At 36.2% G+C, this 14,765-nt stretch overlaps 1 protein-coding gene across 1 annotated transcript in view; it reads left to right on the top strand.

The window, feature by feature from the left end:
* RNF13 (ring finger protein 13) overlaps positions 1-14,765 on the top strand; it is a 167,981-nt gene that overhangs the window by 39,290 nt on the left and 113,926 nt on the right. Inside the window, exon 3 of the mRNA XM_017856542.1 lies at positions 1,284-1,364. Within this exon, the coding sequence (XP_017712031.1) occupies positions 1,284-1,364 (81 nt within the window). The remainder of the gene's footprint in view (positions 1-1,283; positions 1,365-14,765) is intronic.

Raw genomic sequence — 14,765 nt, 5'->3', positions numbered from 1 at the left:
CCTGTATGCTGCATCAACTTTTCCTGCTGACAGTGTGGTACGGTTACCAGGACCTGAGTTGATGGTGAGCCAAGGGGACTTGACAAATGGAAGGTGTCTAGATCCAACATTTGCTTGCTCTGCCGGAGAGATGCAAGACAACTGGTCACAGCTATAATTGGCTCTTAAACTGTGGAGCTGCTTATCTGCATGCCTCTGGCAGACGACAGAAGAGGCTAGGATAGCGTTAACCATTGAGTGTTTGATTCAGGGATAACGTAGCTATCAGTCTGGATGTGTGACCTAATCCATGCTTTGTGAATACTTAAAGTTTACTTAATCCTTCCATCTTTTCTTATCTATATATAACACTCTTGCTTTCTTCCCTTTTATCTATCTTCAAACCATCCTTTGTATCTATATGCAAAACAAATGTGTTCTTTTTTTTGTATTTATGTCCTACAGGTTATGAACACCTACCTTAATTTCTAGTACGTAATTTTCACTTGTGTTTCAAAAATTACTTGTTTACTATCTATGCTGAATTTCATCTGTATCCCTTGTTTCTCTTGCTCTCTGTATAGCAAATTGAACATTATTAAATGATAAAGCAAACTCATCTCACAACTATTATCATTACTATTCTCTTCTCAAAGCACAAAGAACTTTTGTTTTTTTTCTGTAAAGGACTAATAAATATTGTAGCATTGGAATCTGTATCTGTGTGGAAGGGGGAAAGTTGTTGAAGAGTTTGAATACCTCCAGCTTTTTCCATAAATGTATTTCATTGAATTTGGTCTCCTCAGTGTTCAACCCTGGATAAAATGTTCAGCTTATACAAAATTGACATGCCTTAAAATATGATATGATGCTGCTTCTTTCCAAAAGAAAGTCATTTTCATAGCTAGAGCCAGAAATGCTGTAAATTTCTTCCAGTAAATCAGATCTATATAATATAGAGAAAATAAAATGGAGCACTCCTCCTGGAAGATGATCTATCTGGAAAATTCCTTGCTAGGAAATTGTCTGTGGGAACAACTCAGAAAACAGTAGGCTGAATTAGTGTTGCTGCTCGATAATAACATTTGAAATCAGAATCCAATTTAAGCATTTGTATATGTTATAAATTCTATATATTCCTTCCATTTTAGTGGATGTACATTTACAAATTCAGTTTTATTTTGATAAGCTGTGATAGTAATCAGAATTGTCAAAATAATAATTATATATAATTTAATAAATCTTTGTTTTTAATGTTATGTATAAATTAGTCTTAACTTGAATATTTAAAATTTTATTTTTAGTATAACTTTGAAAATGCATCTCAGACATTTGATGACCTCCCTGCAAGATTTGGTTATAGACTTCCAGCTGAAGGTTTAAAGGTAAGGCAGTTGGTAATACATTGTAAAGACACAAGGTATTTAATAAGGTGATTTTTATTGTTTATTATTTAAAGAATGAAATAATTTCTATTTATTATTATAAAACCTATACATAGTCATTTGTAAAGGGTCAGATTATTCAAAAGATATCAGAAGGAAAGTGAAAATCACCTAGGATTGTATTATTCTGAACTAACTGTGGTTGACTTTTTGGTATATCACATTTCAGACCTGTTTTTTTAGGATACGTGCGATGCATGTGTTTGTAGATGTATGTGTGTGTGTGTACATATACATATATACACACACATTTACATATATGTGTAAATGCTTTCATATACAGTGAATCTATATTTAACACTAATAGAAACATGCTATTTGGTTACCTACCTTTTTCTTTTAATTGTATGTTATGATCATGTTTTTCATGCTGATATGTAAGGATTTACATTATTAATTGTAACAGCTGCATAGTTTTGCAATATCATGAAATAGTATGGATTTTGAACACTGCTTTAGTTTTTCATAGTGGATATTTAGGTTGTCTAGTTTTTACTATTACAGTGCTACAATGAATGTTTTTCTTTGTGTATTCATCCATTTATCTCCATAGGATACATTTCCAAATGTAGAATTGCTTTATGACATGAATATTTAAAATTTTGTTTTATGTTTTCAGTTCTTCCTCCAAAAAGTTTACAACGATTTAGAATTCCATCAGTAACATCTGAGACTGTCCTTTTCCCCATACCCTCTTAAATACTAGATATTATCGAACTTTTGCTAATTTGATTTTAAAAAATCTAGTGAACGTAAACATATTTTTTGCTACGTGTGTGTGTGTGTGTGTGTGTGTGAGAGAGAGAGAGAGAGAGAGAGAGAGAGAGAAAATGGACTATTAATGCTTTTGCCCAATATGAGAGCGAGAGAGAGAATGGACCTAATTTAAATGCTCTTTGCCCATTTGAAATTAAAGTGTCCTTGTGCTTTGGTAAAGAGTTCTTTATATATTGGAAGTATCAATTTTTTTTTGCCATAATATGCTTCAGATTTCCCTTCCTCAGTTTTTCACTTTATCTTTTATTTTTTTTTAAGGTTTCAAAGTTTGTTTTATGTACGTTAGAAAATTATTGTCTTTTTCCTCTAACCTCTGGTGGTTAGAAAGTCCCTTTCCTCATTCAAGAATATTAGTTTTTGTTATATAAATAGCAATGAAGTTTGTATAGATATGTACCATAGAATGCATTTCAGTTTAATTCTGATTTTCTTTTTTTTTTTTTTTTTTTTTTTGAGACGGAGTCTCACTCTGTCGCCCCGGGCTGGAGTGCAGTGGCCGGATCTCAGCTCACTGCAAGCTCTGCTCCCGAGTTTATACCATTCTCCTCCTGCCTCAGACCTCCACCCTGATAGCTGGGACTCACAGGCGCCTGGCACCCGTCGCCCCGGCTTAGTTTTTTGGTATTTTTTAGTAAAAAGAGACGGGGTTTCACCACGTTAGCCAGGATGGTCTCGATCTCCTGACCTCGCGTGATCCACCCGTCTCGGCCTCCCAAAGTGCTGGGATTCACAGGCTTGAGCACCGCCGCCCCGGCCTATTTGATTTTCTTAAAAATTCCTCTTTTTTTTTTTTTTTTTTTTTTTTAAGGTAGGTTTTCACACTGTTGTCCAGGCTGGAGTGCAATAGCACAATCTTGACTCACTGCAACGTTCACCTTCTGGGCTCAAGTGATCCTCCCACCTCAACCTCCCTAGTGGCTGAGACTAAGTGTGTACCACCATGCCCGGCACCCCATGTAGAGATGGGGTTTTGCCATGTTGCCTAGGCTGGTCTTGACCTCCTGAGCTCAAGGTAATCTGCCCACTTCAGCCTCCCAAAGTACTGGGATTTCAGGCATGAGCCACCGTGCCTAGCCAGAATTTCTTAGTGAGATACCACAAACCTATTATTCTTTTTTTTTTTTTGGAGACAGAGTCTCGCTCTGTCGCCCAGGCTGGAGTGCACTGGCCGGATCTCAGCTCCACTGCAAGCTCCGCCTCTCAGGTTCACGCCATTCTCCTGCCTCAGCCTCCTGAGTAGCTGGGACTACAGGCGCCCACCACTACGCCCGGCTAAGTTTTTGTATTTTTTAGTAGAGACGGGGAAAACTATTATTCTTAATTAGGATGGTAGGCACCTCTGGGAGGGACATTCAGCTTTTAAATTATTTTTAAAAATTCATAGCATTGTGTGCCTATTTCTCATAAAAATATTTCAACCGAAAAGAAATACACATAAGGAAAAGTAAACACCTTCTTTTATTCTTTCCTTACCTATATGTAGCAGTCACACTTCCCTCTTCAGAGTTAAATATTATCAGTGATTTTACAGGTCTTCAGATCCTTTTCTGAACATGTAATGCTTTTTCGTTCTTTTTTGTTCATCAATTTATGGACATGTATACTTCATAAATGGTTATCATTTGTATACATGAAAAGTTTCTTAATTCTTACAATGAAATCTGCTCTAGCTAGTTTTACCCAGAAAGGGGTTTATAAAGAGATAAAGATGTTCAGAGTATCATAGCCTGGACAACTGTTTCAGGAATAAAACGCAGAACCACCTTGTAGGACTGGCTTTGTAGATAAGTAGTGCAGCTAATGAACCCTCAGACCACATTATTTTTTCTCTCATCAGGAAGCCTTTGTGGTTTTACCTCACAACATTCGGCCTCTTCTGCCACCCAAGCTAATCAAAGAGATACCCTTTTTCAGACTGTTTCCTTACATGTCTGCTTCCAAATCCAACACTTGGATTTTCTGATTGATAGATTTTTGGCCACATAGTTACTTGCTACATATTTTGGTGAAATACCTAGCTATGAGGAACGCTGGGAAACACAGTATAGGTTTTTGTTGTTGTTGTTGTTGTTGTTGTTATTTTTGTTGTTTTAGCCTACTTTGGGAAGGTGGAATGCATAGTGGCTTCAGAAAATGTGGAGCACCACGATTGACAGATGTCTACTGCAGTAATTACCCTGCAAGGCTGGGCTGGGTGCAGTGACTCACACCTGCAGTCCCAGCAGTTTGGGAGGCCAAGGCGGGTAGATCACTTGAGGTCAAGAAACCAGCCTGAGCAACATGGTGAAACCCTGTCTCTACCAAAAAGTAGCTGAGCATGGTGGGTGCAAGCCTGTGGTCCTAGCTACTTGGAGGCTGAGGTGGGAGAATCACTTGAACCCAGGAAGGTGAGGTTGCAGTGAGCCGAGATCATGCCATCGCACTCCAGCCTGGGCGACAGAGTAAGACCTTGTCTCAAAAAAATAACAATAAATAAATAATTACTCTGCAGTGTGATTCCCCTACTTCTTCTGTTTTAGAGTTCTTTCCACAGCGGCATCTATAACTCTAGTATGTTCCTGTTAAGCACTGCATGGTATCCTGTAATATGAATGATCATAGTTTATTAGTAATTTCCTCTTTCCAAAGTTGTTATTTCTCTAGGATGGAGGTCTGGAAGTAGAATTGATGAAATCAATGGGTATATACATCTGAAAGTTTCATAGATACTGCCAAATTACCTTTGCAAAGGCTGTGCTAATTTATTCCCGTTAACATTGTAGGAGAATACGTGTCTCCCTATACTCTTGCCGACACTAGATATTGTCAGTCTTTTTAACTCTTGCCAATCTGATGGCCGAAAGTGTTATCTTGTTTTAATTTGCATTTCTCTGATTATTAATGATGATCAGGCAACCTTTCTTTCATTCTACCATAAGGAGTCAGACTATTCCTTCTCACCAAAGAGCCTTTCTGCTGAATAAGCTTATTTTAAAGAGCTCTATTAATTCTTGATAAGCATAATCTTATTGGTGCTTCTCAATTAATAAGTTACTATAAATTTGGTTTACATTTAAGAGATATGTTGACATAGGCCAGGCGCGGTGGTTCAAGCCTGTAATCCCAGCACTTTGGGAGGCCGAGACGGGCGGATCACGAGGTCAGGAGATCAAGACCATCCTGGCTAACATGGTGAAACCCTGTCTCTACTAAAAAATACAAAAAAACTAGCCGGGCGAGGTGGCGGGCGCCTGTAGTCCCAGCTACTCGGGAGGCTGAGGCAGGAGAATGGCGTAAACCTGGGAGGCAGAGCTTGCAGTGAGCTGAGATCCGGCCACTGCACTCCAGCCTGGGTGACATAGGGAGACTCCGTCTCAAAAAAAAAAAAATATGTTGACAAATTTGCTTATTCACTGCCTGGCCAAAAAAAAAAAAAAATGGTATTAGATATTTGTCTGCTTTTTGCACTATGACATAGGCAAGAAGAGAAGTGAAATATTCCAACAAAATTATTTGATTATTATGGGTAGCTTTTATAGTTGCATAACTGGTTTTGCCATTGCCCAGAATCAGAATTCAAAATGTCAGCCATACAAAGATTTACATTTGTTTACAAGGACTTGATAATAATGAAGCGAGGTAGCTCACTATAGTATAATGTCTGTAAAACCAGTTAAATAAATACATTAAAAATACAACTAAGTTAATTTAAAAATAATAAGAGACTTAGCTGAAAAATACTTTTTTTTGAGACAGAGTCTTGCCCTGTTGCCCAGCCTGGAGTGCAGTGGCAAGATCATAGCTCACTGAAATCACCAACTGCTGGGCTTAAGCAATCCTCCCACCTCAGGCTTCTGTGTAGCTAGGACTATAGTAGTGGGCCACTGTGCTAATTTTTAAATATTTTTAGAAATGGAATCTTGCTATGTTTCCTAGGCTGGTTGTGAACCCCTGGCTTCAAGCAATCCTCCTGCTTCGGCCTCCTAAAGTGATGGGATTATAGGCATGAGCTACTGTACCTGGCCAAAGTATCTTACTTTTTTTTTTTTTTTTTTTTTTTTTTTAGAACAGATCTTGCTCGTGACACCCAGGCTGAGTGCAGTGGCACGATCTTTGGCTCACTGCAGCTCGGCCCTCCTGGGTTTGCACGCCATATCCCCTTGCCTCGCCTCCTGAGTAGCTGGGACTCAACAGGCGCTGCCGCACATGCCGGCTTTAATTTTTTTTGTATTTTTAGTAGAGATGGGGTTTCACGTGTTAGCCAGGATGGGTCTCAATCCTCCTGAACTCATGATCCACCTGCCTTGGCCTCCCCAAAGTGGCTGGGATTACGGCGTAGGAGCCACCCGTGCCGCCCAAAGTATCTTACTTTTAAAACTCTGCCGAGAAGAGTTTAGGTGAGATAGTTTTTATAGGTCTAATTTATGTTCTGTATTTTGTAGCTTTTATAACATCCCTGAATTCCATCCGAATCATTTATAAGACATCAGATATTTATAGTATAACATATCAATTGAAATTCTGTGTTTGCATTCTGTTTATATATGCCCCAATATTAGGTTAATTGTATTTAAAGCCTTTTTCTGTCCTCTCCTGTATTTTAAAAAATACTATTCAAGTATAAGAAAATGACAAAGCCAAGGAATTTTGAGCTATTTGAGCTTTAATGCAAAAATGTGAATCTTTGCATGGATTAAAATATGGCACATCAGTGTTACGGAAGTTTTAAAAGGAAGATTTTATTTTTTTTATCTAGGTAAGTCCTTTGTTTGCAGTTTTATATTTTAATTGGCTGTTTAGGAAGTTACCTTTTCCATACAACCTTTTTAGACCTTGTAACCTTTGAGTACCATTAGTAATTAGTTTACAGTTCATTTGAAGAGTATATTTATATGTTTGGGCAAAATTGAGAATGATACAACTGTTTTTTTTGGAAAACACGTTTTGTCTTTGAAAAGATAAATAATGTTTCTTAGCAGTATAAATATACTTTCCTATGTCCTCAAAAAATTGGTAAAGATTACCTTTCCCCTAACCCATTCCCCCACTCTGCTTAGGCCAATAATTATTATTGTATAATGTAACATACAACTCTATTTTTACTTTTTTCAAATGGATAAACAAGTATTAAAGAATCATTATTGAGTAGTTATTATGGTTTGGATATGATTTTTTCATCCCCACCAAATCACATGTTGAAATTTGATCTCCAGTGTGGGGGTGTTGGGAGGTGGGGCCTAGTGGGAGGTGTTTGGGTCATGGGGGCAGATGCCTCATGAAACGGCTTGATGCCATTCTCTCTCTGGCTAGATGGAATTAGTTCTAACGAAATGGATTAGTTCCCTCAAGAGTGGGTTGTTATAAAGCCAGGCCACCTCTTAGGTTTGGTCCCTCTTCACATATGCCCACTTCTCCTTTGGCCTTCTCTGTCATGTTTTGATGCATCCCTAACCAGAAGCTGAGCAGGTGCCAGTGCCATGCTGCTTAAACAGCCTGCACAACCATGAGTTAAATAAAACTCCTTCCTTTATAAATAACCTGCCTCAGGTGTCCTGTTATAGAAACACAAAATAGACCAAGACAATAGTCAAGACTTTACATGTAGATGTGTAATGCTAGCAAGCAAGGTCTCTTGCTATACTTTTAGTTACACGTTGAGGGCTAGTCTGAGGAGAATCAAGCTTCTCCAGTTTTCTTGTTTCTATATTTTTAGGAAGTGCCTTGATAGGTGGAGGAGATAATGATTGTTAAAAAATTGAAAACAAGATTTATCTCTGATAAGGAAGCTTTGATCAGTAAGCCAAGTGTCAGATTACCTGAGTATAATTATCAATGGCAAATCTCATTTTCAGCAACACAACTCTTGAGCTAGATTTACCATGATCCACATATACTGTGTTTTGTAACCTGGTAGTTAGGGTATATTCTTTACGTTGAAGAGGAAGAAGACAGAGGAGATGACAGTGGGATGCAGATTTGTCCTAGACTATACTGTTCCTACTGTCCAGAACAAAGTTGCAAATACGCGGTTTTTCTTATATGATATATAATTTATTTCCCCTCATCATTATTCGTTAAATTAGTGCCCTGTATCATCACCAGTTAATTTCCCACAAACTAGGCTTGTTCTTTGAAAGTAATTTACCAGTTAATTTCAAAATTCTTATTACAGGAAATGATTTCGTTTAATATAAAGTCTTGAGATTAGAAGAGAGTTTTTTTCCCCTGGTGAAGGAAAATGCAAACATTGCAAAGAAATGTGATTGTTTGGATTGTTTATTTGTGCTACTTCCTTTGCCCGCTTTCTTTGCAGGAAACAAGCTCACTGCCACTTAGTATATTTTTCCTCTCAGAACACTTACACGGTTTTGTGATGTGAAGAAAGCCTTGGTTAAGGCTCAATGTGCTGGACTTTCTCACCTTTATGTTACAGTATCACCCTCAGTTTGTAAACTAAAAGGTCAGAGTTCCTTTTTCAAAGGATAAATAAAGAAATAGCATTGTCAAAATAAAGAGTAAAACCATCTGGTTATACATGAAATAAGAATTCTAAGGTCTAAGGACATTTTCAAATGCACATAGTTAGATGATATAAAAATAATACTTTTGTAGTGAATTTTGAGCTTCTAAAATAAACCCTTTCCTCTTAATTTCAAAAAGTCATGGTTGCTTATTCATTTATTAAATCAAGCAGGAATATAGCATTTCATTTGATTTAGAAAATAATTACTTTGTCATGACAAATTATCACTTAGAGAAGAGGGGAGGTAAAGACACACACACACACAGAGGAAGTCAAAGGAGACTCAGGTTCTTTACTTCATAAATCACCACACTCCCTTCATTTTCTCATTGCATTACTGGGTATCTTTTTTGTTCACTAAGTAGTTTTTATTAGATTTTCTTACTGGCTTTCTCTGTTCAATATGGCAAAAGACTAATTTTTTATTCTGCTCATGAAAAAATATTTTTCTCATTAAAAGGGTGATATATGCTCACCATTAAAATTAAGATGATATAGATATGAAAAAGAATATGGCTCATGGAGTAGAAGAATTGGTATAATTAAAACGACCATACTGCCCAAAGCAGTCTACAGATTCAATGAAATTTCTATCAAAATATCAATGTCATTTTTCACAGAAATAGAAAAAACAATCCTAAAATTTATATGGAACCAGAAAAGACCTCAAATAGCCAAAGAAATCCTGAACAAAAAGAACAAAACTGGAGACATCACACTACCTGACATCGAAATATATTACAAGGCAACCAGGTGTGGTGGTTCACACCTGTAATCCCAGCACTTGGGGAGCCTGAGGTGGGTGGAGCATTTGAGGTCAGGAGTTCAAGACCAACCTGGCCAACATGGTAAAACTCTGTCTCTACTAAAAATACAAAAATTAGCTGGGCATGGTGGTGAGCACCTGTAGTCCCAGCTACTCGGGAGGCTAAGGGAGGAGAATCACTTGAACCCAGGAGATGCATGTTGCAATGAACTGAGATCATGCCACTGCACCCCAGCCTGGGCAACAGAGAGAGACTCCATCTAAAAAAACTGTGTGTTTGTGTGTGTGTGTGTGTGTATGTATATGTACATATATACACACATATATACATATTACACACACACACGTATGTAACAAGGCTATAAGAACCAAAACAGTATGGTATTGATCTAAAAACAGACACAGAGACCAATGCTACAGAGTAGAGGATCCAGAAGTAAATTCACATGTTTATAGCCAAATGATTTTTGACAAAGGTGCCAAGAACATACATTGGGGAAATGACAGTCTCTTCAATAAAGAATGCTGGGAAAATTGGATATCCATATACAGAAGAATGAAACTGAACCCTTATCTCTGACCATATACAAAAGTCAACTCAAGATGGATTAAAGAATTAAAGCCCCAAAACTATAAAACTACTGGAAGAAAACATATGGAAAACACTTCAGGACATTGATCTAGGCAAAGATTTTACAGCTAAGATCACAAAAGCACAGACAACAAAAAGAAAAATAGACAAATGAGACTATATTGAACTAAAAGCTTTTGCACAGCAAAAGAATCAACAGAGTGAAGAGACAACTTGTTGAATGGGGGAAGATATTTGCAAACTATCCATCTGACAAGGGACTAATATCCAGAATATATAAGGAATTTGAACATCTCAACAGTAAAAACACAGTCTGATTTTAAAAAGGGCCAATGATCTAAACATATTTCTCAAAAGAAGGCATACAAATGGCCAACGGACATATGAAAAAAATGTTTAATATCACTAATCATCAGGGAAATGTAAAAACCACAGTGAGATAGCATCTTAATCCAATTAGGATGGCTATTATTAAAATGACAAAAAAATTACAGATTTTGGCAAGGATTCAGAGAAGAGGGAACTCATACACTGTTGGTGGGAATGTAAATTAGTACAACTACTATGGAAAATGGTATGGTGATTTCAAAAAAAAAAAAAAACTGAAAAGAGGGTGGGGGAGAACTAAATATAGCACTACCATATGATCCAGCAGTCCCACCACTGGCTATTTGTCCAAAGGAAAAGAAGTGTATCCAAGGGATACCTGTACTTGCATGTTTACTATATCACTATTCACAATAGCCAAGATGTAGAATCAACCTACTGTCCATGAATATATTAATGAATTTTAAAAAGTATGTACATGGAATGTAATACTATTTGACTGTAAAAATGAATGAAATCATATCATTTGTCGCAACATGAATGGAACTAGAGATTATTATGTTAAGTGGAATTATACAGGCAGAGAAAGAACAAATATCCAATGTTCTCACTCATTTGTAGAAGCTAAAAAAGTTGATCTTATGGTGATTGAGAGTAGATCGATAGATACCAGAGGGTGGGAAAAGGGTGTGGTTGAGAGGGGGAGATGAAGAGAAGTTGGTCAGTGGATACAAACATACAGTTAGATAGAAGGTATAAGTTCTAATGTTCCATAACAGAGTAGGGTGACTATAGTTAGCAATAATGTATTAAGTATATTTTAAAGTAACTAGAAGAGAGAACTTGAAATATTCTCAACACATATAAATGATAAATACTCAAGGTAATAGATTCCTCAAGTATCCTGACTTGATCATTACATGTTTTATGCATGAAACAAATTATCACATGCACCCCATAAATATATAAAATATTAAATATCAGTAAAGTTTAAAAAGAAGAATATGAAAATCATACGTAATTCTACAATTAAAGATTATAGTGGCAGACGTTTGGGTACAACTGTGTGAACTTGTGTAGACACATTCACGCCTTGATTTTATGCACTTATATGTGCTATATTGCAACTTAAAAAATTGGCAATATGTTGGATGGCATATCCAATATCATGGATATCTTTCCATATAAAAATCTATACATTCATATCATCATTCAAAATTATACAATTTATTGTAGTACTTGAATTACACCATGATGTAACCAATCCCTTGTGTCATTGGACATTTAGATTGCTTTCACTTTTTAAAAATTGAAATATTTCAAGCATAGACTAGAGTTTAAGAATAACGGAGCATCCTGTATATCTGCTACCTAGAGGTTAGTATTTTTGAAAGAAGAAATACAATATTACAGATACTACTGAAACATCCTTTTTATCCTACCGTATTCTGTTCCCTTACCTCGCTCCTTATAGATGATCATTATCCTGAAACTTATGTATATCTTTCCCATTTATGTTCTAAAACATACATATATATATTTTTTTCTACCATATATACATCTATAAACGTTGTGTTTCCATTTAAATTTTCTTTGCTCTGGTTTTAAAACTTGCTTTTTCATCTAATACTGTATTTGAAATTTTTGTTATTACATATTCCTAATTCATTTTAACTGTTGCATACTACATTTTATGGATATGCCACATTTTTTTTTTCATTCATTTGCTGGTAGATGCCAGTTTTTTACTTTCTTTTTTAGTGAACATCTTTTAAATATATCTGCTTGTATACATTATATCTAGATGCCAATTCACACTTATCAAATTAGTAAAAAGATGAGTCTAACAATATCCACAACTGACAAGGATATGAAACCAGGTATTTTTATATACTGCTGGTATAAAAGAATGTCCAGCCACTTTGATGAATTCAGTACTATCTCCCTTCTTCTGTAAGTGATAAGTAATAAAATAATTCATTATATTTTACATTTGATATATTCCCTGTTTCATGAAACAAATGAATGAGTAATCATCACCTTTGAAATTAACAGAATAACTAATGGCAATAACAGTACCTTTATTAAGGTATTATAATTGTTCTCCCTACTTTTGTTTGCCTGCGCTATCCCTTCTTGCCAGTTGCCATTCTCTTTGAATTCTGAGTACTGAAATAATTCCTCTAGTTAGGATCTGACCATTTCCATCATTATGATCCCTTTAATCAGATTGATAAGCAAATTGTATCAACTTTAATTAACCAGGTTGTGTTCAACTATAAACTGAATTATAATGACAAATTGCAAATGGCAAGTGCTGTGGTAAGTGATGAATGAGTGAGGGTCTTTGTTGTGGTTGTGTTTGTTATGTTTTGGAAAACAGCATGTTTTTTGTCTCATTACCAAAGAATTCCTCTTAGTCTTAATTCTTTTTTTTTTTTTTTTTTTTTAAGATGGAGCCTCGCTTTGTCACCTAGGCTAGAGTGCAATGGTGCAATCTTAACTCACTGCAACCTACGCGTCCTGGGTTCAAGCAATTGTTGTGCCTCAGCTTCCTGCGTAGCTGGGATTACAGGCATGCGCCACCACACCTGGCTAATTTTTGTATTTTTAGTAGAGACAGGGTTTCACCATATTGGCTAGGCTGGTCTCGAACTCCTGACCTCAGGTGATCTGCCTGCCTTGGCCTCCCAAAGTACTGGGATTACAGGTGTGAGCCACCGCACCCGGCCTATGTTTGTTTATAATACTAAAGGAGAATTTTTCTGATGCCTGTTTGGTTTTCATGGATTTACTTTTTCTATTTGTTTTGAACTCTTGCTGTCAAAGATTTTGTTAAGAATTCTGTAGTTATTACATTTAACCTCTTTATGTTTTTACAGGATTTGTCAAATACTATAGAATATGAATTATGCATAAATCTCCTTTACTGGGTTGTACTGATTATGTGGCAATTGTAGAGGACATGCATTGTTAGTGTAAGCACAATCCACTTAGAATTCTTGTTTTTAGAGAAACTGTTTTGTTGCATGTAGCTAGAATGGCAATGTTTGATTGGAATTTTTTTTTTTTTTAGAATGATGATGTGGTTGTAGTATTAGTGTGAATGTAACTACCATTGTTTGGATATTTGATCCTTATGTTGAAATCTGATCCCTAGTGTTAGAGGTAAGGCCCAATGGGAGGATGTTTGGGTCAGGGAAGTGGATCCCTCATGAATGGTTTGGTGACTTCTGCCACAGTGAATGAATTCTTACTCTTAGTTCCTGTGCGAGCTAGTTGTTCAAGAGTCTGGCACTTCTCTTCTCCTCTCTTATCATGTGATCTCTTCTTACACAGGTTCCCCTTCACCTTCCACCTTGCATGAGTGGAAGCAGGCCATCAGAAACAGATGCTGGTGCCATGCCTTTTGTGTGTGTGCGTGTGTGTGTGTGTGTTTTCTTGTATAGCCTGCAGAACTATGAGCCAAATAAACCTCTTTACAAATTACCCAGCCTCAGGTATTCCTTTATAGCAATGCAAACGCACAAAGACAGTAACATATCAATTAAAAGGCATTGTCCTCCAGAGCGCACATTCATTTTGTTTTCTGAAATGTCAAGGTATTATATCCACTGAGTGAACACACAGTATCTGTGTGTACCAAATGAGAGGCACACACCAGATGATCTTTTCTTCGTAGAGCTGGAATATCATAAAATCAAAATCGTAATAAATCGGTACTGTGTTAAGTAAAATAAAACTGAAGGTTACAGTCATTAAATGTTTGCAGTTACGCTGTTGTTATTAAGAACTAAATTTGATAAAGACAAAAAGAATGTCAGCTGCATCTTTTATGATTTCCGTTTGCTTAAATCTCTCCATATCAATTCAAATAAAAAAGAAATTATTGATCTTATTTCCTAGCTTTATTCTGGACACTGATTTGTTGCCATCCTCCCTCCTTTTTTCTTTTAATGGCAAGGTCATTAGCAAACTCTTTATGTCTGCAGATTAATTTGAAGTAGTAAACTTTGGAAGAAGATATTTATTAATTTATATGTAAATGAAATTTTATTTGCAATCAGGTTATTCTGATGATATAAAGAAAGGTATAGTGGATGTTTAATAAGATATATTGTATTTAGATGAAACAACCAAAATTCCAAAACCAAGAGAAGAAAAACTAGGCATTTGGAGTATATTTCTCCTTAACTTATGTGATCTAAGAAATAAAAAAACTAAATAAAAACAAGCATCTCCATAAGATAAAAGTGTTTTTTCTGGCTGTCTGCAGAAGTGGTACTTATCAATGGGTACAGTAGACTGGAGCCTGTACAAAGGAGCTAACCTTTTCAACACATTCATGAAACTTCTTTATATATATATATATATATA

This window comes from Rhinopithecus bieti, unplaced genomic scaffold, assembly GCF_001698545.2.
Source record: "Rhinopithecus bieti isolate Rb0 unplaced genomic scaffold, ASM169854v2 scaffold_42565, whole genome shotgun sequence".
Lineage (NCBI taxonomy): Eukaryota > Metazoa > Chordata > Mammalia > Primates > Cercopithecidae > Rhinopithecus > Rhinopithecus bieti.
The sequence above is the reverse complement of the archived record's forward strand: the minus strand, read 5'-3'. Positions and strand labels throughout refer to the sequence as shown.